Raw genomic sequence first — 25,700 nt, forward strand, 5'->3', positions numbered from 1 at the left:
ACAAAGCAACCGTTAGTGTGGAATGCTGTGTGTGTGAGAGAGAGAGGCGGGGAGGGTGGTCTGCTGCTGTCTGAACTTACAAGACAACATGCTGACATGCTCTCAGCCCCCAAAAACCCACTCTCTCTCCCCCCACATACACACAACACACTCCCTGTCACACTCCACCCCCAACCCCCTATTTGAAAAGCACTTTGCAGTCACTTGCATGCTGGGATAGCTGCCCATAATGCACCGCGCCCAATGCCGCTGCAAGTGCCGCAAGTGTGGCCCCACCAGTGTGCTGTCAGCTGTCAGTGTGGACAGACTGCAGCGCTTTCCCTACTGCGCTCTATGAAGGCTGGTTTAACTCAAAGCGCTCTACATCTGCAAGTGTAGCCCTGCCCCTAGTCAAAGAGTAGTTGTCAATGGTTCATTGTCAAATGGGGAGGGAGAGTGTATGTTGTGGGGTCCCACAGGGGCCAGGCCTGGGGCCGGTACTATTCAATATTTTCATTAATAGCTTGGATAATGGAGTCGAGAACACAGGTGTATTAACAGAAGTGTCATATGGAAGATATGGGAAGTTATTGTCCCCCTCTGCTTGGCCTCAGCTGCAGTACTGTGTCTAATTCTGGGCATTCCACTTTAAGGAAGATGTCGGCAAATTGGAGAGAGTCCAGAGGAGAGCAGCAAAAATGATAAAAGGTTTAGAAAACCTGACCTGTGAGGAAAGGTTAAAACTGGGCCTGGTTAGTCTGAAGAAAGGAAGACCGAGGGGGACCTAAGAACAGCCTTCAGATGTGTTACGGGCTGTTCTAACAACGACAGTGATCAGTTGTTCTCCATGTCCACTGAAGGCTGGTGAATCTTGCCCATATGCTCAGGGTTTAGCTGATCGCCATATTTGGGGTCGGGAAGGAATTTTCCTCCAGGGCAGATTGGAAGAGGCCCTGGAGGTTTTTCAGCTTCTTCTGTAGCATGGGGCACAGGTCACTTGCTGGAGGATTCTCTGCTCCTTGAAGTCTTTAAAACACGATTTGAGGACTTCAATAGCTCAGATATAGGTGAGAGTTTTCTTGCAGGAGTGGTGGGTGAAATTCTGTGGCCTGCGTTGTGCAGGAGGTCAGACTACATGATCATAATGGTCCCTTCTGACCTAAATATCTATGAATCTATGAAGGCAGCATAAGAAGTAACGGGCTTAATCTGCAGCATGGGAGAGTTAGGTTATATATTAGGAAAAACTTTCTAACACTAAGGGTAGCAAAGCTCTGGAATAAGCTTCAGTCTTATGAGCAAAAGCCACACAGAGCCAGAGAGGGCTGCCCTTACTCTTGAGCACTGTCTATCTAAGGTACTTCTGTGGGCCTGTCACTTGGGTTCACTTACCGCGAGGGCGCCTCCTCCTGGCTGCTCTGGGGATTAGCTCTATCCAGATATAATGTCCCCTTTTCCTCTTGTTGCATGCCATGCCACCTTTCTCTCCCACTCTCTGCAACTCCGAGTGCTCTCCCTTCCCACTGGCCAGGTCCCTGTGTGTTTTCCCCCTTCCTGGGTGTCAAAGTCTGTCTGTATAAAATGTCTCAGGCAGTCTTATGTGCTGCCCAGATGATGCCACTTCCCCAGTGGCTGATAGGGGAACCTGGGCCTGCCCTCTACTCTGCGTGCCAACCCAGGAACCCTGTCAGCAGCAGCCAAGGTTGGCACCATTTTAAACCTTGCTGCCATTTCCCTGATCCTTTTCCTACATCCTCTCCCCGCGTTTTCTTCCTCCCCTCTCTAATGTCCAGAGAGTAGCCACAGGCTCCCTCACTGCAGCCCTTTTCTACTGCCAGCTTCCTGGCTTTACCCCAGCCCCGCTGGTTCCATCATTAGGCCACCTCGTTCCCCTCAGCTGTGGCCTATCTGCTTAACTGGCCCATTCATAGCCGCATTAACCCCTTCTAGGCTAGTGTGGGGCTGAACTGAAGCACCTTGCAATATTTGATGTATTTGTCCTCCTAAACCCCCTGTGAGATAGGACAGAGCTATTGTCCCATTTTACAGATGGAAACTGAGGCACAGAGAGGTTAAGTGATTTGTCCAAGGTCACGCAGGAAATCTGTGGCAGAGATGGAAATTGAACCTGGGTCTCCTGAATGCCAGAATGCCCTAACCATGGGTCCACTGTCCCTCTTGACACCATGCTCCATGAACAGAAATCAGTGGGGTTATTCACAGTGTAAGCTATGAATAAGGTGGCATAACTGAGCCCTCAGTGACTGCAGTCAGAGCTCTCTGGGCACACCTGTGTCTTTGCATCCGTGTGTGTGGGGGGAGGGGTTGCTAGTGTATTTGAGTATTTGCTTCTCTGTGGATTGTTTCCTTTCTGCCTTCGTTTCCTCAGGTCTGACATGTGCTGGCTATTCTTTGTGGGGGCTCCAGGTCTGAAATAACTAGGGCCGCAGCAAGTCAGGACTGAGGTGTATCAGCCAAGCAGTGTGGAGTCCTTGGGCTGGAATTGCAGAGAGACGGTAAACGTCATGATTGAGCTGCCTTAAAAAAAGCTGGATGTGAGTCCCAGGGCTGGATTAGCTGGGGGGTCACTGGGGCAGGATTGGTGGACACTGACAGAACTGGCTGGGAGCTGGGGAATGGAACACCAAAGTATGCGCCAGGTCAGGAGTGAGTGACACTGACAGAGAGGTGGGAGGCAAACCTGCCCTGGGCCTCCCTTCAGTATGGTGGGCTCTGCTTGCTTTTCTGCAGGGGGTCAACCTAGACACTTTCAAACCCTGATTCCTGCTCCATTGATGCATAGCCCACAAAGCTACAGTAACTATATTTACATGCCCTGCCAAGAGCTGGAAATGCAGCTTAAGATCTAAAATCAAAGAATATCTGTCACTGGATAATGGCCTCCTGCTGCTGGATAAACGTCTCAGGAGTCTCCTAACGTTCCATTGACATCAGTTCTCTTGTAGAGCGCTGGCTGTTCAAATAATCAAACACACACAAGTAAATCTGTTAGTCTTTAAGGTGCCACCGGACTCCCTGTTGTTTTTGCAAACACACACAGCAATTTCCAGACTGTTTCCGACCAGGGGTCTGTCTAGGATCCTGTCTGTGGCAGTAGCCAGCACCATGTGCTTCAGAGCTGGACAGTGCTATGCAAGAAACTCCAGATTGCCCAGAGGGGATGTTCCTTTCTAGCCTGCTGGCTGATTTGTTGCACTCCGATGGGGAATACAGAGTTTTCTCCACAATGGTCTGTTCATTGACGGTGTCACCTTGTGATCCCGTTTGGTGTCACAGGCTGAGCAGGGGGTGGCCTGGGTCAGTACTCGGACAATGAGGTGCAGTCAGCGTAGGCGATGCTGTCCCCTCTGAGGATATGTCTAGCATGCGGGCTAGCCTTGTGAGTAATTACCCAGAGCCCACATGGAGTCTCATGCTGCTGCGGCTCTGCTGTTCTGGGACCCAAACTAGTGAGATTAGAACTAGTTTACAGGTGTCGGCTCAAGCTGCAATGACACCCAGTGTTTGAAGTCTAAAGGTACCCAGAGACACAGCTGAAACTGTGTTTTCTGGAAATCCTTGTTCAAAATCTGATACTTTTAATGAAACAGCTGCTGCTTTTCACCCCAGAGGTGACTGCAGCTCAGTGGTAGGTAAAATGATTCCTGTAAGGTCCTTTCCTACCTTGCAGAGGTCTTATGATGCTTAAAGATTCATTGCTGTTTGAATAGAAGGGGCAAAGGGTGGTTGTTCTTAGGGCTTCTAGGGCAGAAGGAACGTTGCTGGCTTACCAAATAATGCTGTAGTATAGGAAAACTTGACAGCAAGTTTAGAAATGGCTTCAAGGTTTATCCTATGGACTGTTGGGGCCATGACCCTCCTCGCTATTCAGACCTCAAGCTGGCAGCTCTCATCTTAACCTTGCCATCCTCTAGGCCCATTTGCTTACTCATGAGGTGACTCCTTCAGATCTAACACAGGTGGGTTATAAATTGAGACCCAGTGAGTGATATGGGTTCACTTTAGCATTATTCTGATTGGCTGGGAGAATAGATTTAATTTTGTGCTTCTGGCCAATCAAAGAATAACTAATATTAAGAATGATGGTCTCTGATCAGCTGGAAGTTTTTACTTTTTATATTGGTCAAAAACAGTGAGCCACCAGATGATCTGCTGATCTGATTGGCTGGCAGAGAAGCTGCATCACTGCACCACGGTGGTGGTTTTTCGTATTTTATCTCATTCCCTTTTCATGAAGGGTTTCCATGATCTAAAGAGATTCTGTTTATGGAACTAACTAGAGTAATGCGAAACATGCTGCTTACATCAATATTACTGTCCGAGACACGGATGTGGTTTTGTATCCTGGCTTATCAGACCCCGGAGCTACATTGTATATTTTACTGCTTGAATCTTCCAGCTACCGCTCGGATGTAACAGCCTCTTTCTATTTGCCATCCTGCCAAAATGCTTTGCTCTTCCAGTGTCTTCCTGGGAAGTTCTAATCAAGGGCAGCATCTCTTATGTGGGTCTGTCTGCCTTCTGCGAGGCAGGTGGATGTGTCAGGTCTCTGGGCAATGGTCCCTGGTCAGAGAATACGAGAGGTCATCATGGGGTCCAGATTCTACCGAGAATGGGGAAATGGGGAACGCAATGTCAAAATGCCTGGGACCACAAGAGAATCAGAGGGCTGGATTTACTGGTTTATCTCGTTAGTGCCAGTGATTCCCCTCTCACAAGCTCTGCTTTGAACATTTAGGCCCTGAGTCTCCTCTCACTTGTTCAACACTTCAGTTGAAGTCCATAGGGTTATCCTGGGTGGCAGACAGCTGTTCCAAACTGGGATTTAACCAGGATTTTAGCATCCATCCTGATATTGACTAGGCCTGGCTGTACTTAGCTGATGAGATCCACTCAGAATGCAGCCCACACTGGAATGGACGCAGGTGGTTGCTCTTCACAGTAAATTGAGCATACATGTCCTGAGATGTTACCAGGGCATCCAGAGTTGTTGGCTATTCTGACAGCGTAACAAAGAGCTGACCTCATACACATAGCCAGGGAGTTATTTAAAAGCATTTAAGTGATTATTAATAGCCTCATCTCAATGAGAGCAAGATGATCCTAGCTGTACTTCTCAAAGGCAGCAGTGCTCCTTCCTCAGATGTGCACGTCACAGGCTTTCCTGAAGACTGAACATCCCAGTGAGAGCTGGAGAGAGCCACGGGCTCCATGCTTTGCAGGGAATGCTGTACCCTCTAGTCAAAAGAAAGGCCTTGTTAGATTAGGCCACCAGCACATTGGCTCATTTTCTTCTCCAGTACTAGGGAGAGTCCAAACCAGTGGTGAAAAGGGGCTGCAGAAGGGATGGCTTGGCAGTGGGCTGTGTATTTTTTATATCAATGAATAAAACTTGCAGGTAAACAAAGAAGTTGTCACCTCTGATACTAGAACAGATTTCAAATCACACTGTACAGCAAGCCAACAGGGAAGAATCATAGAATCATAGAATATCAGGGTTGGAAGGGACCCCAGAAGGTCATCTAGTCCAACCCCCTGCTCAAAGCAGGACCAATTCCCAGTTAAATCATCCCAGCCAGGGCTTTGTCAAGCCTGACCTTAAAAACCTCTAAGGAAGGAGATTCTACCACCTCCCTAGGTAACGCATTCCAGTGTTTCACCACCCTCTTAGTGAAAAAGTTTTTCCTAATATCCAATCTAAACCTCCCCCACTGCAACTTGAGACCATTACTCCTCGTTCTGTCATCTGCTACCATTGAGAACAGTCTAGAGCCATCCTCTTTGGAACCCCCTTCCAGGTAGTTGAAAGCAGCTATCAAATCCCCCCTCATTCTTCTCTTCTGCAGGCTAAACAATCCCAGCTCCCTCAGCCTCTCCTCATAACTCATGTGTTCCAGTCCCCTAATCATTTTTGTTGCCCTTCGCTGGACTCTCTCCAATTTATCCACATCCTTCTTGAAGTGTGGGGCCCAAAACTGGACACAGTACTCCAGATGAGGCCTCACCAATGTCGAATAGAGGGGAACGATCACGTCCCTCGATCTGCTCGCTATGCCCCTACTTATACATCCCAAAATGCCATTGGCCTTCTTGGCAACAAGGGCACACTGCTGACTCATATCCAGCTTCTCGTCCACTGTCACCCCTAGGTCCTTTTCTGCAGAACTGTTGCCTAGCCATTCGGTCCCTAGTCTGTAGCTGTGCATTGGGTTCTTCCGTCCTAAGAGCAGGACCCTGCACTTATCCTTATTGAACCTCATCAGATTCCTTTTGGCCCAATCTTCCAATTGGTCTAGGTCCTTCTGTATCCTATCCCTCCCCTCCAGCGTATCTACCACTCCTCCCAGTTTAGTATCATCCGCAAATTTGCTAAGAGTGCAATCCACACCATCCTCCAGATCATTTATGAAGATATTGAATAAAACCGGCCCCAGGACCGACCCTTGGGGCACTCCACTTGATACCGGCTGCCAACTAGACATGGAGCCATTGATCACTACCCGTTGAGCCCGACAATTTAGCCAGCTTTCTACCCACCTTATAGTGCATTCATCCAGCCCATACTTCCTTAACTTGCTGACAAGAATACTATGGGAGACCGTGTCAAAAGCTTTGCTAAAGTCAAGAAACAATACATCCACTGCTTTCCCTTCATCCACAGAACCAGTAATCTCATCATAAAAGGCGATTAGATTAGTCAGGCATGACCTTCCCTTGGTGAATCCATGCTGGCTGTTCCTGATCACTTTCCTCTCATGCAAGTGCTTCAGGATTGATTCTTTGAGGACCTGCTCCATGATTTTTCCAGGGACTGAGGTGAGGCTGACTGGCCTGTAGTTCCCAGGATCTTCCTTCTTCCCTTTTTTAAAGATTGGCACTACATTAGCCTTTTTCCAGTCATCCGGGACTTCCCCGGTTCGCCACGAGTTTTCAAAGATAATGGCCAGTGGCTCTGCAATCACAGCCGCCAATTCCTTCAGCACTCTCGGATGCAACTCGTCCGGCCCCATGGACTTGTGCACGTCCAGCTTTTCTAAATAGTCCCTAACCGAGTCCATAGAGCCCATATGGAACTTATTTGGGAGAACTGTGACGTTATTAACGTCCAGGGCTCTCTTCCTGTCTTTGCAGAAGGAGGTTACCTTTTCTCCCTTCCCAGTGCCAAGAGGGAAATCAGTTTAGCTCACTTGCAAAGCACGTCCCTCCTTGAGCCCAGTGCAGGAGGGAGAAGTAAACCCAGCAGCTACCTGCCTGTGCAAACAAGCACCAGCAACTAGTAACTTCGCGAGCTACTGACCCTCCTGGGGCGGCTCCTAGCCCGGCTTTGATCCCAGCTGCAGTTGTGGTGTTTGTTTCTGACTTGAAATGCTGGCGTTCTCCACCCCAAAACTAGCTTTGATCAGGTGACCTGGCTAAGGTTAAGAAGGGCTACAGAATCGCTGCTGGAGCCGACTTAACTCTTCTGCACAACGGCATTGAAGTCACTGAGACTAATTGATCAGGACAACTTCAGTGTCTATGCAGCTGAGGACTCATTAGCTCAGGACCTCATGGCAGCCATAGCATGGTCCGAGGCAGCCTCTGGCTTAACTCCCAGGACTGGCCATGCTTTGGATCTTGCCTCTTTCGGGCTGGGATTTGGAGGTCAAGAGTTGTGGGTAAATCATGCCCATGCCATGGACAGGCCATTATCTCCTCGGTTTGAGGGCAGGGGTGTATCTCTGCTGCGGGGATGCAGGACCCGTTTTCATGGTTTGCCCTCAGAGGCCATTGGAACTCATTGGGTGTCAGAGGACAGGCTGCTGGGCACGGTCGAGGTCCACAGCTGTGCTGTCCCCATAGCATCACAGGGGAATTCTCACCGGGCCTTCCCCCTGGGGCAGGGTCTTTTTTTCTGTTCTAGCGCTCATCCCAGAAGCATTTTTCTTATACATCAAGAGACTGTCATTTTCTTCTGTGTTTGTACAGCGCCTAACACAAAGAGGCCCTGGTCCGTGACCGGACTCCTAGGTGCTACGATAATGCAAATAAATAACAAGAAGTTTGCCTAAGCCTGCTCTGTGTCTGGTTCAGGTACAAACCATGCCTCAGTTGATCACATTGTACCATTTATCACCAAACACTGCTGAGAAGTGTCCCCCAGGCCCCTGCCCTGGTATGGATGGGGTCAGGTTTGCTTAACACCTTCAAAAGTCACCAACCTGGTGCCCGGGGGTGTAAAGAGTCCACCTCCAATTTCCTTAGTGGTTGCTGCTGGGGCCCTCAGATCTGGACAGTGAAATTTTTCTTTACACCCAAACGATTCCCCAAACAGAAGCACCTGGGGAAAGTGGATCCACCCCACTGCCCTATTTTTATTAAGAAAGGAAGGGATGCAGCATCCTTCAGTGGCTAGGACACAGGACAGGAGTTGGGAGCTCTGGATTCTTTCCCATGCTTTGCCACAGACCTGCTGAGTGACCTTTTCATAGATACAAAGAGTTTCACGTCAAAGAGACTGTTTAGTGTGATCTCCTGTATACCGTTACCCTAATAACGAGCCCAGTAACTTGTGTTTGGCTAATACGTATCTTCCAGAAAGGCATCCAGTCTGGATCTGAAGACATCAAGAGGTGGAGAATCCACCACTTCCCTTGGGAGTTTATTCTAGCCATTACTCACCCTCTCTATTAAACATAATGACAGGTTTCAGAGTAACAGCCGTGTTAGTCTGTATTCTCAAAAAGAAAAGGAGTACTTGTGGCACCTTAGAGACTAACCAATTTATTTGAAAATAAGCTTTCGTGAGCTACAGCTCACTTCATCCGATGCATGCATCCGATGAAGTGAGATGTAGCTCACGAAAGCTCATGCTCAAATAGCTCACGAACGCTTATGCTCAAATAAATTGGTTAGTCTCTACGGTGCCACAAGTACTCCTTTTCTTTTTCCATTAAACATGTGTGCCTTATTTCTAATCTAAATTTCTCTGGTTTCAGTTGCCAGCTCTTGGTTCTTGTCTGCCTTGCTCTGCTAGATTAAAGAACCAGTAGTACCTGGTATTTCCCCACCATGAAGATACTGATACGCTGTGATCAAGTCACCTCTCAATCTTCTTTTTGACAAGATGAACAGATTCAGCACTTGTGCCTCAGTTTCCCCATCAATAAAACGGGGATAATGATATTGACCCTCCTTATTGCAGTGCTTTGAGTTCTACAGATGGGAAGCTCTAAGAGTTATTTTGATCAGGTTTGTCCATCATCTAGGACATTGACTTCAACACAGTGACCTTGATGTTCCCCTCAGGAGTCTCCCTTAGCTCCTGTCTCTTTCCCGTAGCTCTGGGTACCTTGGCACAGTCCCGTTTGTAACTATTTCCTTCTTCTTTGTAATTTACCATGGCACCAAAGCTGTTCAATTTCCTGTAACTGTCTTAAGGACCAAATTTAATTGCCGCACGGTAATTACAGGTGAAGATCTCCAAATGTATTATTAAAAAAAATGCATCCCCCTGAGCCAGAGACAGCTGGTAATTCCCATATTACACTTTGCCGAGCAGCTCTGGAACGGCTATTGCTGTGCACGTCACATGTGTGATGACTGCAGAGCTGGAACCTGAGACCTCTAAAGCGGGTAATGAGCTTTTCCTGAATGGGAAGGCCAGTGCCACTCGCTAAGTACCTGCTATTGTGATATCGTCCTTTTATCACAACCTTGCAGCGTAAAGAAGCTGGTTGGCAAACGGGCTCTCTGTGTACAATTAATTAGAATGCCGTCAGTGCTGGCAGTTTTCAGGACAATACACAGATGAAAAAGTCTTTGATTTGGAGAGAGACTTTGAGTCTGAGGTTGGGTACAAAACATCAAAGCCTTGGAGAGGCAGCATCCACCCACGTCTGCTGCCTGCCCTGTGGATGGCTCCCCTGGTTTGGCAGATGTGCCTAATGGAGCAGGCGAGGGAAGGCCGTTATGCTCTGCCTCTGGGGTCAAGCCAGGGTGGAGTGACTGTCTGTAAAGGGTGCCCGGACGTGGCACATTGTGGAACTCTCTAAAACTTGCTGTTCTGGTTTCCTCTCTTTCTCCTTCCTTTAGGGGCAGAGGAACTTTCCGTGACCCCTGTCTGTGCATCTGGGTTCTTCACCCCTGTGCTCTCTGCTGCTCTGCTGCCCCTGTGTCTCAGGGATGTGCCAGGCAGGCGTCCCTGCAGCTCTGCGAGTTACCGCGCTGGCATTGGGATCATCATCACCATCTCACTGGGGGGGAAGGGCAGGTGTGAGGTGGGGCGAGCCCTCCACAGGGAGACTCTGGATTCACCGCCCATGGACATGGGGGAGCCCTGTCGCTGGGGCACTTGCAGCCAGGTTGCACAGTGTGCTAGCCAGTAGATTGGAGGGACCAGTCCTGGGGCGGGGGGAGGTGATGGATGTGGGGAGCGAATTAGTCTTTTCCAGCTAGGAGTATGGGATAATTTGGGGACAAATCCCGCCCCCTCCTGTGTAGGGCCTGGGGGGGGGGCAGATGCAGAGCACTGGGTACAGTTTCATTGCCCAGGGGAGGGAGAACAGGATCCAGGGAGTCTGCCCCCCATGAACACCATGGAACCCAGCTCCCCAAGGGCTCCCTTCACACAGCTATGTGCGGGGGGTGGGGGTGGGGTTGTGTGCAGGTGGAGTGGGGGAGGGGTCATAGGTGCTGACTCCATGGGTTATCCAGGGCTGGAGCACCCATGGGGAAAAAATTATGGGTACTCTGCACCCACCTGCAGCCCTGCGGATCAGCTGTTCAGCGGCGTGCAGGAGGCGCTGGGGGGAGGAGTGGGGGCAGGAAGAGGCAGGGGGTGGGAGATTGGGGGAAGGGCTGGAGTAAGGCTGGGGCCTGGGGCGGACCCCGGGGAAATCCCAATGTTGGCGCCTCTGGAAGGGGTAGATCTACCAGCCGTTCTCCCCATCCCCACAGAAGCTAGTCCAGCCCTGAGGCTGGAGCAGTGACTGCAGAGCATTGCTGCTGCCCCTCTGTGGCCTGGAAGGATTTCATCCTCCTGGCTCTCCAAGAGGTCTTGGTGCTAGAATAAGTAGAAGCCAAGCCAGGGTGTCCTGGATCTTTGGAGCTGGCCAGGGATCTAGTTCAGTTACGAGCAGATGGGCAGCTATGCCTTGTGGCTGGTGCTACAGAAATGCCCCTTTGCCGAGACATAGAGCTGATGTCTCTCCAGTCCACTGTGGGTGGCAACATTCGTGGGCTGGGCGTGACGTTTCCCATGGCTGGTGTGGGCCAGACCCACTCAATTCGCTCAGATGCGTGAGCTGACTAACCAAGGGTGACCCCTGCTCTGATCCTGCATTGCAGATGCCAGTGGACCACCAAAGCCCCGCACAAAGAGGGGTCTCTAGCGAAAACCGAAGGACTGTGTGTTCCCAGGGTGCTGGGATGAATGCAGGGGTGATAGGAAGGGAGTTAAGGTACGTCTTGGTACGTGGGTCAGAGTCTGACTGGCAGTTGGTGTCACACGGCTGCTGAGGGTTGGAGGGAGGTGCATGTACCAGCAGCCCAGCATGCCTTTGGCTTTGACCAATAAGACATGAGGCAGGTCTGGACTGGGGCCATTTCCACCTGCATCTGGCCCCTCAGCCTGGCAGCTACTCCAGCTCAGACTCACTTCAGTCAGATGCTGCTCTCAGTTACACCATTGTCCGTCCACAGTAAAACCAGTATGAGCTCAGAATCTGGCCCTTCCGCTCTCTGGGCCAGATCCTGGCACTCAACTTTGATGTTCAGGAAATGCAAAGGGGGATGTAAAGAAGCTGTAACCCACAGCGGGAGATTCTCCCAGCATGTCCAGCCCCACACCAACTCCCCGGCAGCTCCTGGCATAGGGCACACACGTTGAGGCTCTGGTGAGAACTCGGCTGGTCGGTGACCCACGGGGCACCAGAGCCCATGAGCGTAACTCAGAATAGCAACTTTCTCCAAGGACTTTAGCTCTTGTTGACATTTGTATCGTCGTGTTCAGGGCTCTCTCTGATGAAATGCTCCCTGCCCCACTTGATGGGCATTACCCCTGTGCCACGAGGAGGGGTCACCCCAGGGCTGCCTTCATCTCCTGTTTGCTCCTTTGCCAGACCAGGCGATAAGCAGACTGGCTCCGTGGGAATCCTTGGCTCTGCATGCTGCATTAACACCCCTGTTGGCTCAGTGGTGTGGTTCAGTACTTGGACCTGCTCCCACTGAAACACTCAATGGACTTCCAGGGGGCAGGATCGGACCCTTTAAAAGGTGCCGTTCTCAATCAATTCAGAAATAGACAGGAGTGCGGACAGTGGGCAAGCAGAAACCTCTCCCAGTTAGGAACCCAGCTCATTGTCTCAGGCGAGCGTCTCTGGCACCGCCAGGGGCAGGGGGCTGATGTCATTTTGCAAATGAGAAATCCCCATGTTTAAGAAGTATATGGGCCTGATTCTCCATTGCGTTACCCCAATGTCATGCTGGGGTAACTCCAGTGACTCCTATTTACACCTCTTTAATTCAGAACTTGGCCACAACAGCTCTCTGCAGCCTGGCTCAGACAGGTCACATCAGGATTTTTAATGAAGTAGAAAATATGTCTTGTGGCTGTTGCATTCTGTCCCCTTTGCTATGCCAGCTGCTCGGTCACTGCCAGTCTCCTGGGCCGCTTACCGTGCTGACGCTTATTGTGCCCCTGTGCTGTACCACTTCCCTTCCTGGGCCAGGCTCTGTCGCTCCAACCACCCCACGGACACCGTCAGCCCCCCAGAAGCATAGGGATACTGAGCTCTCAGGCCAGGTGTACACTACAGAGCTGTATTGCGATAGCTGCCTCGGTCAGGAAGGTGAAGCCGTTACACCGGCCTATCCCCTGTGTAGACAGCACTGTGTTGGTGGGAGAGCGTCTCCTGTGACCTAGCTACAGCAGGCAGGTGCATTACCCACGCGGACGGGACACACTCTCCCATTAGCATCGTAATGTCTTCACTAAAGTGCGACGTCAGCACAGCTGCACCCATGCTGCTTGTCGCGCTGTATGGGAAGACAAACCCTAAGAAATGCACGCCGCTCCCTCCCTCCCCACCGCTGCCCCAGAACCAGACCCTTGGCTGCCGCAGGGGGGAGCGTTAGGGCCTCTGTCCTTCTCACCGCAGAGGGTTGCCTTAGAGTCCTAGCCTGAATGTCCTCTTAATGCGCTGCTAATGGGCAGGCAGCTATTGAACGGTGCCCCGGAAATCTCCCTTTGTAGCCTTCTCCACAGGGCTTCTGGGTTGCTTCCCAGAGTCTACTGCAGCTCATGAGTTAGAAAGACTCTGGAGGCAGAGAAGTGCTGACTGCAGGACAAACTCCACCTGTTCAGAGCTGCTGCTCTTGCTTGCAAGCTTTTTTCGAGGGAAGTTTTATTGCTAGCTAACAAAACTGCCTGCGGCTGTATCTCATTAGGGACCCTTATCTATGCTGAATAATACTTCATGCCATGGATAGTACTTCATCCCACAGGGCTGCTTACGGATAGCAGCCAGCAATCAAAGATAGCAGCCCGGGGCCCTCAGAGCAGCCCGGGTTAAATCCAGCTTTACCTGTGGTGAGGACAGGGTTTGTGTCTTGGACCCCAATCCTCAAATCTTACACATATGCTAAACTCTGCACGCAGTGAGTAGCCCAACTGAAGTCAGTGGGACCACATGTGTGTGTAAAAGTGCACACGTGTTCTTTTTTGCAGGATCAGGTCTCTAGTTGCCAATCCTTTGTTAACAGAAATACGAACTGGTGAACAGCACAGAGATTAATAAAAAGCAAAACATGCTTTATGAACGTGAGGTGATAAATTGTTTTTGGCCAAGGACAGTTTATAACAGAGGATCTAATAGCTATATGTGTAGGATGGATGGGGCCTCTATTGTGTTCCTCCATAATCTGTCTACGGCTTTATCCTGCCACCCTTCACCATAGTATCTGGGCGCCTTCCATGTAAAATCAACAATAGCCAAGTCCCTAGTACACCCATCGACTTCATAACACACATGAACAGACAGAGGTATGCACACGTCTGCACACACACACATGCTCTCTCACACACACTCTAGCAACTGTGTGTAATGTGTCTTTAACATGTGAGGGTTATTTCCTTCATTGCACATTTCATCACATAACTCACAAGATAGCCTTCAACTTTCCAGTATTTCCATGGTTCGTCTTCCTCCAGGGGGCTCTGTCAATCTGGTTTAGGCCCAAAATTTGCTTATGTTGTAGACAAATGGTTTGGAAAATCTAACTAATGGAAATTGTTCTTTTTAAAAAATCTCTAACGGAATCAGGGTTCCATTGGGAAACCCAGGCCCAGCAGCACGGTGCTAGAACATGAGAACAAGAAAGAAAGTGGAGCTAACTAGAAATTTAAATGAAACTGACCAGTCTTGGTTCATATAAGTGAAGTGCAAAAAACTGGGTGAAGTGCATGTGAAATCCAAGTAGACTGAAGCTCAAACAATAAATGAGCCCCATTAATGATGACAAGTGTATTAGATGTCTAAAGTTCTCTCCCTTTTAACCATCTGAATTGTTATTAGTTACACACCTGTGGGTTTTTCAGAATGATTTTCATCTTGATAGTGTCCCTTTTCCCCCTCTTGTGCTACAGTAGCTTAATGAAAAGGAGGACTTCATAGAATCATAGAATATCAGGGTTGGAAGGGACCTCAGGAGGTCATCTAGTCCAACCCCCTGCTCAAAAGCAGGACCCATACCCAATTAAATCATCCCAGCCAGGGCTTTGTCAAGCCTGACCTTAAAAACTTCTAAGGAAGGAAATTCCACCACCTCCCTAGGCAACGCATTTCAGTGTTTCACCACCCTCCTAGTTAAAAAGTTTTTCCTAATATCCAACCTAAACCTCCCTCACTGCAACTTAAGACCATTACTCCTTGTCCTGTCCTCTTCCACCACTGAGAATAGTCTAGAACCATCCTCTCTGGAACTACCTCTCAGGTAGTTGAAAGCAGCTATCAAATCCCCCCTCATTCTTCTCTTCTGCAGACTAAACAATCCCAGTTCCCTCAGCCTCTCCTCATAACTCATGTGTTCCAGACCCCTAATCATTTTTGTTGCCCTTCGCTGGACTCTCTCCAATTTCTCCACATCCTTCTTGTAGTGTGGGGCCCAAAACTGGACACAGTACTCCAGATGAGGCCTCACCAATGTCGAATAGAGGGGGACGATCACGTCCCTCGATCTGCTCGCTATGCCCCTACTTATACATCCCAAAATGCCATTGGCCTTCTTGGCAACAAGGGCACACTGCTGGCTCGTATCCAGCTTCTCGTCCACTGTCACCCCTAGGTCCTTTTCTACAGAACTGCTGCCTAGCCATTCGGTCCCTAGTCTGTAGCTGTGCATTGGGTTCTTCCGTCCTAAGTGCACTTATCCTTATTGAACCTCATCAGATTTCTTTTGGCCCAATCCTCCAATTTGTCTAGGTCCCTCTGTATCCTATCCCTGCCCTCCAGTGTATCTACCACTCCTCCCAGTTTAGTATCATCCGCAAATTTGCTGAGGGTGCAATCCACACCATCCTCCAGATCATTTATGAAGATATTGAACAAAACCGGCCCCAGGACCGACCCCTGGGGCACTCCACTTGACACCGGCTGCCAACTAGACATGGAGCCATTGATCACTACCCGTTGAGCCCAACAATCTAGCCAACTTTCTACCCACCTTATAGTGCATTCATCCAGCCCATACTTCCTTAACTTGCTGACAAGAATACTGTGGGAGACCGTGTCAAAAGCTTTGCTAAAGTCAAGATACAATATATTCACTGCTTTCCCTTCATCCACAGAACCAGTAATCTCATCATAGAAGGCGATTAGATTAGTCAGGCATGACCTTCCCTTGGTGAATCCATGCTGACTGTTCCTGATCACTTTCCTCTCATGTAAGTGCTTCAGGATTGATTCTTTGAGGACCTGCTCCATGATTTTTCCAGGGACTGAGGTGAGGCTGACTGGCCTGTAGTTCCCAGGATCCTCCTTCTTCCCTTTTTGAAAGATTGGCACTACATTAGCCTTTTTCCAGTCATCCGGGACTTCCCCCGTTCGCCACGAGTTTTCAAAGATAATGGCCAATGGCTCTGCAATCACAGCCGCCAATTCCTTCAGCGCTCTCGGATGCAACTCGTCCGGCCCCATGGACTTGTGCACGTCCAGTTTTTCTAAATAGTCCCTAACCACCTCTTTCTCCACAGAGGGCTGGCCATCTCTTCCCCATGTTGTGATGCCCAGCACAGCAGTCTGGGAGTTGACCTTGTTCGTGAAGACAGAGGCAAAAAAAGCATTGAGTACATTAGCTTTTCCCACATCCTCTGTCACTAGGTTGCCTCCCTCATTCAGTAAGGGGCCCACACTTTCCTTGGCTTTCTTCTTGTTGCCAACATACCTGAAGAAACTCTTCTTGTTACTCTTAACATCTCTTGCTAGCTGCAGCTCCAGGTGCGATTTGGCCCTCCTGATTTCATTCCTACATGCCCGAGCAATATTTTTATACTCTTCCCTGGTCATATGTCCAACCTTCCACTTCTTGTAAGCTTATTTTTTATGCTTAAGATATGCTAGGATTTCACCGTTAAGCCAAGCTGGTCGCCTGCCATACTTACTATTCTTTCGACACATCGGGATGGTTTGTCCCTGTAACCTCAACAGGGATTCCTTGAAATACAGCCAGCTCTCCTGGACTCCTTTCCCCTTCATGTTAGTCCCCCAGGGGATCCTACCCATCTGTTCCCTGAGGGAGTCGAAGTCTGCTTTCCTGAAGTCCAGGGTCCGTATCCTGCTGCTTACCTTTCTTCCCTGTGTCAGGATCCTGAACTCAACCAACTCATGGTCACTGCCTCCCAGATTCCCATCCACTTTTGCTTCCCCTACTAATTCTTCCTGGTTTGTGAGCAGCAGGTCAAGAAAAGCTCCCCCCCAGTTGGCTCCTCTAGCACTTGCACCAGGAAATTGTCCCCTACGCTTTCCAAAAACTTCCTGGATTGTCTATGCACCGCTGTATTGCTCTCCCAGCAGATATCAGGAAAATTAAAGTCACCCAAGAGAACCAGGGCCTGCGATCTAGTAGCTTCTGCGAGCTGCCGGAAGAAAGCCTCATCCACCTGGTCCGGTGGTCTATAGCAGACTCCCACCACTACATCACTCCTGTTGCTCACACTTCTAAACTTAATCCAGAGACACTCAGGTTTTTCTGCAGTTTCGTACCGGAGCTCTGAGCAGTCATACTGCTCCCTTACATACAGTGCTACTCCCCCACCTTTTCTGCCCTGCCTGTCCTTCCTGAACAGTTTATAACCATCCATGACAGTACTCCAGTCATGTGAGTTATCCCACCAAGTCTCTGTTATTCCAATCACGTCATAATTCCTCTCCTTACAATGTGTATGATAATCAAGGTGGGCCATTTCCAGCACAAATCCAGGTTTTCTCCCCCGCCCCTCACTCTTATCTAAAGTGATCACTTTAGATAAGCTATTACCAACAGGAGAGTAGGGTAGGGGGAGAGAAAACCTTTTGTAGTTATAAACACCCATTTTTTCATGGTTTGTGTATATAAAAACATCTTCTGTATTTTCCACAGTGTGCATCCAATGAAGTGAGCTGTAGCTCATGAAAGCTTATGCTCAAATAATTTGGTTAGTCTCTAAGGTGCCACAAGTCCTCCTTTTCTTTTTGCGAATAGAGACTAACACGGCTGCTACTCTGAAAGTAGCTTAATGGTATCTCTCACTGCCAGCTAGACATCTCGGCACTCTCAAAGATGAATTAAAGGTTGTTGCAAGTGCTAGCATGACCCTGAGTCCCCCTACCAATTTTTGGGCACTTACAATAACATTTCCCTAGTTTTTAGATCACTTTTCTCTTCTGCGCAGCTGTGTGAGACCCCACAATAACGGTGAATTGACTCAGACCGCAATCCGGCACACACAGGCAGGTTTAGCTTCCAGCATGGGAGTAGTCCCAAGGCTAATGGTGAAACTGACTAGGCGCAAAGTACTGTCAAATGCACATGTGAACAAACTGAAAAGAGAGAGCTGCATGTTCCCTCCTCTTTCATTTGTGGTGATCTTAGCTGTTACTTATGACAGAAGTTAATGCATTTTCAGAGAAAAGTGTACTTTATTTTTTATTGGTGGTGTCCCTCTGCCAGAGTGGGTCATCTGAATTTGGAAATAATCCCGTTGTCTGCATAGGACTAAGATTCCAGCACATTCTTGTAAAGTTGTAAAGGAAACAAAGCTAGCTCGCCCGTTGGTTGCAGCCTCTGGGGAGTTGCAGGGATATATTGGCCATTCCTTGGCTCTGTCTGTGTGACTCTGATGCTGGATGCAGTCTGCTGTAGCCATGCTGGGCCCAGGATAGACAAGGTGGGTGAGGTAATATCCTTTATCAGACCTGCTTCTCTTGATATTACCTTACCTACCTTGTGACTCTGATGCTGGTGAAAGTAAGTGTCAAACTGACTGTCCTGGAGGCTTCTGTTAACCTGCTACCTTCCCTCACTGTGGGCCACACTCCTCACCTTGGAGCTTCAGGGCTTGGCTACGCTTACAAAAGCAAGTCAGAGCGCTTTCAAGCGCTAGTGTAGACAGGCTCCAAGTGCTCCGAGGCTCTGGCTATACAGGAGAGCGTACAGCAGCTCAGCCGCAGTGATGTGGGTGGACTGCTGAAAGCTCTCTGTGTTCTAAGCCAACGGGAGAGAGCTCTCTCCTCAGCTTAATTACTCCATTCTCCTGGAGTGGTGGTAGCTTCCCGCCAACATAGCGCTGTCCACACCAGCGCTTAAGTCGGCATAAGTTATGTCACTCAGGGGAGTGGCTGATTCACACCCCTGAGTGACACAATTTATGTCGAATTAGGCTGATTTAGTTGGGGATTGGTCCTGCTTTGAGCAGGGGGTTGGACTAGATGACCTCCTTCCAGCCCTGATATTCTATGATTCTACGATTCATAGCCTTAGAGGTTTTGCAGACCACTCCATGTGGGAGACTAAGTAGCTGCTTGCCTGTCAGCATAACCTGTCCTCTCTCTACCCCGGGGGAAGAACTGTTATGCTTTCAAACCATACTGTGTCTAATTAGCAGCCAGGGGATTGTAATTCTGGCTGGACTCTGCTTCAGCAAAGATGGAGGAAGACGGCTGTCCTTCTTCCTTATTAGTCAGCAAGAAATGCAGTGCCTGTCTCTTCCGTTGGCTCTTCTTTCCCTTCTCATCCTCGTTCCCAAGGGATATTTGTCCCCATCACAAAACCTGTGCACTGTTTGGATGGAATAGGCCTGGCCTATGGTAGCAGGGGGCAAGCCCAGGACTGGAATAGCAGGGGGGCTGTGACTGAGGTGCATTGACAGAACCGGGGGGGCACAACCAAGAATGAAATAGTTCTGGGGGCTGCAGTTAAGACTCAATCCTTGAATTGGCAGAGCAGCAGGGCTGCTGAACTGGAATGACAATGATAATCCAGAACAGCGCCCCTGGGAGGACATGGCATCAGTTGTGAGAGCGAAGGGGTTTTGGAACCCTAGGAATGTACTGAGTAATTAAAAGCTATGGGATGTGATCTTGGTTTGGATAATCAAGTGTGACAGACCCAGACCAGTGGGGTACAGGAGTCTGGTCCTATTGGGATCCAGGGGTACAGGAGTCTGGTCGAAGGCAAATATACTGGCCACTGGATAAACAGTTTTCTGTTCCCTGAGTGACCAGAGCAGGGACTGCCCTAGAGCAATCAGGAACCTGCCAGAACCAATTAAGACAGGCAAGCTAATCAAGACACCAGGAGTCAATTAAGAACTTTCTAGAATAAATTATGGCAGGCAGACTAATCTGGACACCTGGTTTAAAAAGGACCTCCCATCAGTTAGTAGGGGAGTGTGTAAGGAGTGAGAAGGTATGCTGCTGGAGGACTGAAGAGTTCAAGTGTGATCAGGCTTCAGGAGGAAGATCCTGCAGTGAGGATAAAGAAGGTGCTGGGGGAAGACCTTGGAGAAGTAGCCCAGGGAGTTGTAGCTGTCATGCAGCTGATACAGGGAACATTGTAGACAGCTGCTATCCACTGGGCCCTGGGCTGGAAACCGGTGTAGAGGGTGGGCCTGGGTTCTCCCCAACTCCTGGTCAGACACAGGGGGAGTTAACCTGATCTGTGAGAAACACCAGAAGGGAAGGCCTAATTTGGAAAGGGATCTGGCCTGTCCCTGACCCACTAGGTGGGACACAGAGACTGTGGGGATTGTTCTGTTTCCCCCATGCTGGCCAGTGATAAGGTTAGCTGGATGGACGGCAGGTTTGAGCCTCTAGCAAAAGTGGCCAAACTGAGGGCTGCCGTGAATCTCTGAGGTGAGCAAATCCGCCAATAAGCACAGGACCCACCAAGGCAGAGGAGGACCTTTGTCACACAAGGTTACACTGCGTCTAGCACTTCATGTTTTTAAAATGCTGTGCAAATATTGACCAGGGGTGCCAGGACTGAAATGTCCAGGGGAGTGGGGAGGTGGCAGGTCAGGGTTGAGGGGCAGTGGCAGAGCTGGGGTGGGGGGCAGCATCCCATAACTGAAATGACGAGGGACCTGCAAGTGAAAACTGAGCTGCATCAGCAGAGCTGAATGTGTGTGAAACTTGCAGTGCAGTTGGCACTGCTAGCGGTAAAACTCCCTGACTGCCCCCCCTTCCCCCCCGCAACCCAAGGAGGCCTGAAGCCTCTTAGCGCTCAGTATATCCATGTTTGGATGCTCAGGGCAATGAGCCATGACTACAGATTCCAAGCCAGTTTCTCACACCACGGCTGTGTGACCTGTACTGTACGCCTAGCTGGGCAAAATTTTTCGACAACTAGGTTATCTGCCCAAAAATGCAGCTTTGGGTGACATGAATTCACCAAATTGTTTTGTTTACAGAGCAGGTAGGATGGTGTTGCCCCCTTATAACATAGAATCATAGAAATGTCAGGTTGGATGGGACCTTGAGAAGTCAGCAAGCGCAGCCCCCTTCCTCAGGCCAGACCAGCTCAACCTACACCATCCCTGACAGGAGTCTGTCCAACCTGTCCTCAAAAAGCTCCAGTGACAGAGATTCCACACCATCCCTTAGAAGCCCATTCCAGAGCTTAAGGAATGAGGCTGCGGGAACTGGGCTTATTTAGCCTGCAGAAGAGAAGAATGAGGGGGGATTTGATAGCAGCCTTCAACTACCTGAAGGGGGTTCCAAAGAGGATGGAGCTTGGCTGTTCTCAGTGGTGGCAGATGACAGAATGAGGAGTAACGGTCTCAAATTGCAGTGGGGGAGGTCTAGGTTGAATATTAGGAAACACTATTTCACTAAGAGGGTGGTGAAGCCCTGGAATGGGTTACCTAGGGAGGTGGTGGAATCTCCTTCCTTAGAGGTTTTTAAGGTCAGGCTTGACAAAGCCCTGGCTGGGTTGATTTAGTTGGGGTTGGTCCTGCTTTGAGCAGGGGGTTGGACTAGATGACTTCCTGAGGTCTCTTCCAATCCTAATTTTCTATGATTCTATACCCTTATCATTAGAAAGACTTTCCTAATATCTAACCTAAATCTCCCATGCTGCAGATTAAGCCCATTACTTCTTGTGCTACGTTCAGTGAACATGGAGAAAAACTGATCACTGTCTTCTTTAGAATAACCCTTGCCATATCTGAAGGCTGTTATCGGGTCCCCCTCAGTCTTCTGCTCTCAAGAGTAAATATGCCCAGTGTTAACTTTTCCTCGTAGGTCAGGTTTTCTAAACCTTTTATCATTTTAGTTGCTCTCCTCTAGACTCTCTCTAATTTGTCCACATCTTTCCTAAAGTGTGGTTTCTAGAATTGGACACAGCTGAGGCCTTACCAGTGCTGAGTAGAGCAAGACAATTACCTCCTGTGTCTTACATACGACATTCCTGTTAATGCAGCCTAGAATGATATTAGTCATTTTTGCAACTGCATCACATTAACTCATATTGAATTTGTGATCCACTCTAACCCCCCAGATCCTTTTCAGAAGTACTGCCACCTAGCCAGTTATTCCCCTTTTCGTTGTCATGCATTTTAGTTTTCCTTGCTAAGTGAAGCACTTTGCACTTGTCTTTACTGAATTTCCTCTTGTTGATTTCAGACCAATTCTCCAATTTGTCAAGGTCAATTGAATTCTAATCCTGTCCTCCAAAGTGCTGGCAACCTGTCCTAGTCTGATGTCCTCTCCAAATGTTATAAGGTTGCTCTCCATTCCATTATCCAAGTCAAACAACAGTATTGAATAGTATCAGACCCAGGCCTGACTCCTGTGCAACCCTGCTAGATACGCCCTGCCTGTTTGACAGGGAACCACTGATACCCACTCTTTGAGTAGAGTCTTTTTCAACCATATGTGCCCCCACCTGATAGTAATGACATCTAGCTCAAAGCTCGCTTTTAGCTGTGTGGTCAGGGCACTCCCCTGGGATGTGGGAAACCCAAGTATGAATCCCCACTCAGGAGCAGGATTTGAACCTTCTCCTCTGCCAGGGACATGCGCTCCCCACCAGTCTTTTAGCTGTTCTGGGGTGGGGTGCCCTCAGGGTCGCCTGCTGAAGCTCTTCTATTTTGTATAAATAATGAAATACTCAATAGTGCAGAGACTTGATCTTGATGCTGTCACCCCCCTGGTGAGGAGCCTAACCTCCAAGCTGCAGTGTCATTGTCTCCCCATTTTATCCTCTGGCCCAATGACTGTTCAAGTACTGTATATTAAGTGGGACAGGAGAGACAGAGAGGCCTGACCCCAGGCTAATGGTTCAGGTCAGGATGGTGGAGACCTGGGTTCAAATCCCTGTCCTGCAGACTCTCCAGCTAGGATTGTCTTAAGTGAGCATGCCAGCCAGTGGGCTAAAAGGGAAACCCCACCTTTGGCTATTTTATGAATCTAGCCCTTGGAAAATACTGTATTTCCAGTTGAACAACATGCTTTGTTTGATCCCAAACAGACTGTTTTGAGTTGCAGAAATTTTTCAAATTCAGTTTGACCCAAACCAAATGTTTTATTTTCATTTTTTTGGAACTGCCAGCAAACCGAAAAGTCCCCCAGCCCCGATTGCATGGGGAGGGCAAGGCTGGGGGGGCTGAAGATCTGAAGGGGAAAGAAAGGCTGGAGTGCTGCTCCTGGTGAAGGGCTCCCTGAGATGTGGGAGGAGCACAGAGCTCCAGAATGAAAAGCCCCTTCTCTTGGCTCCTTTGACAGAGACCCTGAGCTGCTGTGGGCAGTGCTGTTTGCTCGCGACTGGGGCCTGTCCCCGAGGGAGCCTGACCTGTGTGTTTCTTGCTTCCCCCAGGCTTGCCGCGACTTCCTGGAGTTAGCCGAGAGCCACAGTCGGAAATGGCAGCGGGCTCTACAGTATGAGCGGGAGCAAAGGATCTGCCTGGAGGAGACCATTGAGCAGTTAGCCAAACAGCACAACAGCTTGGAACGGGCCTGCCGGGGAGCCCCCGGCCTGTCCTCGAGCGCCACAGCAGTCAGCAGCACTTCCAAGGGTGAGCGGCCTCCTTCCCCGGGGGCCCAGAGGGCTGGGACGCCAATGGCCTGGGTCCCGCCCGCCAGCCCAAGACCTCTGCTGCTGGGATGTCACAATGTGAGCTCTGCTGCTGAGATCTCACAATGGCTCCGGGGAGTCACTGACAGAGCCCAGCAGTATGGGGGCGGGGCGGGAGATGGGGCAGGAGGGATTGCCCTCTCGCTCGTTCCCAGTCAGCCACTGGTAGGGCACCAGCAGAGACGGGAAGGATGGGCAGGGCAGCCCATCATGCCCATGGATTTTTTCTCAGGTGAAAGCTCGTTGCGAGGTATGGGACAGGCGTGGCCTGTGACAAGGCAGTAATACAGCTGCCTCCCTAGGAGCGGGTCTCCCCAGGGGAATCCCGCTCTTCCCGCCGTTGCCTCTACTGCGCATGAGAGCACTGGAGCCCTTTGCCCACCTCCCGTGGCTGGGGTCTCATCTGGGTTTCGTTTGCTGGTTGCAATCATTGCTGGAGAATAAAACCGAATTGCAGGTGATGCTGGTGCCAAATTGTCATCCCCAGGCAGCTAGAAGGGTGTCTGGATTCACCAGCAGCAGCAGGGTTTGGTTTCATTGTACCCCACAAATGGAGCCTTAACTGACCAGTAGCAGCTCATTCCTTGGCAGTGTCTAATGCCAGGCTGGGGCAGTTCCCTTGTGCCACGTTGGGGTCAGGGGAATGGATCCACTCAGATAAATACGTAACATTCAACCCCACCAGAGCCCTCCAGCGTAAAGGAGCCTCTCACTGTGATGCTCCGTAGCTGTGGGGCTCTCCCCACAGGGCAGTGTCATCACAACATGGGTTTGTGATGCAATGTAACAGGTGGCCTCCTGCCAGCAAGGAACATGGGGCATAAGTATATTCGCTCCTCTAGGGCCTTTGGCCCAAGTGGCTCAAAGCATTTGACATCCCTGGGAATGGTTTATTGTTCCCATTTCTGGAGGGGGAGGGAGCTGAGGCAAAGAGGCGAAATCACCTGCTGAGTGTCACAGAGCAAGGCAGTGGTACAGTAGGGAATCAATCTCAGGGATTCTGTTTTCCCCCATGCTGTGATGACTAGATCACACTCCCTTCAAGAGTCTGGATCTGAATCCAGACATCCTGACTCCCAGTCCCTTACTCTAACCACGCTGCCTCCAAGACCTAGGGATTTAACCTAAGAGCCCAGCTTGCCAGGCCCCTGCTCTGACCACTAGATCATACTCCTTCCCCATCAGGAAATTGAATGCAGGAGCCTTGACCTGTGGGTCCCCTGCTCCAGCACAAGAGTACGTTTCTCCTAGAGTCAGGAATAGAGCCCAAGAATGGTTCTGTCCCACACTGGGCCAGTCTGAGACATTATCCTCCTCCTCCAAGACTTTCTGATGTCTGGCTGCTAACTGGAGATACCTGCCTGCCAAAGGACAGTGAAAAGCACCTAGGAGCAGGTGTTTCATATCAGCAGAGGCCTCGAGTGCGGCACAAACTAAGCTGCATTTGCAGAGCAGGGCTATTTCTCAGATGGGAAGAGAAGACGTAGCCTGGGCTTAGCAGAAGCCCCATGCTGTGTACAGCCCCATCAGGTGCTGAAGGGGGACACACCAATCTATTTCCCGGAGTGGTGTTGTGGCCAAAAGGGCTAATGTAATCCTTGGGTGCATAAACAGGGGGATTTTGAGTTGGAGTAGAGAGGTCGTAGCACTTCCATATTTGGCACTGGTGTCATTTTTGCTGGAATAAACTGTGGTCAGTTCTGGGGCACGTAATTCAAGGAGGATGTTGATAAATTGGAGACGGTTCAGAGAAGATCCATGAGAATGATTAAAGGATCAGAAGACCTGCCTTAGAGTGATAGACTCAAGGAGCTTGAGGTGTTTTGGTTAACAGAGAGAAGGTTAAGGGGTGATTTCATTACAGTCTATAAATACTTGTATGGGGAACAAATATTGGATAACGGGCTCTTCAGCCCAGCAGAGAAAGGTCTAACAAGAGTCAAGGTCTGGAAGCTGAAGCTAGACAAATTCAGACCGGAAATGAGAAGTATGTTTTTAAGACTGAGGGTGATTAACCATTGGAACAATTTACCCAGGGGTGTGGTGATTCTCCATCACTGGCAATTTTTAAATCAGGAGTGGATATTTTTCTAAAAGCTCTGCCCTAGGAA

At 49.6% G+C, this 25,700-nt stretch overlaps 1 protein-coding gene across 1 annotated transcript in view; it reads left to right on the forward strand.

Moving 5' to 3' along the window:
- Window positions 1–25,700, forward strand: part of OSBP2 (oxysterol binding protein 2) — a 372,195-nt gene that overhangs the window by 279,274 nt on the left and 67,221 nt on the right. Inside the window, exon 4 of the mRNA XM_073313236.1 lies at window positions 23,332–23,530. Within this exon, the coding sequence (XP_073169337.1) occupies window positions 23,332–23,530 (199 nt within the window). The remainder of the gene's footprint in view (window positions 1–23,331; window positions 23,531–25,700) is intronic.

This window comes from Lepidochelys kempii, chromosome 15 (assembly GCF_965140265.1).
Source record: "Lepidochelys kempii isolate rLepKem1 chromosome 15, rLepKem1.hap2, whole genome shotgun sequence".
NCBI lineage: Eukaryota > Metazoa > Chordata > Testudines > Cheloniidae > Lepidochelys > Lepidochelys kempii.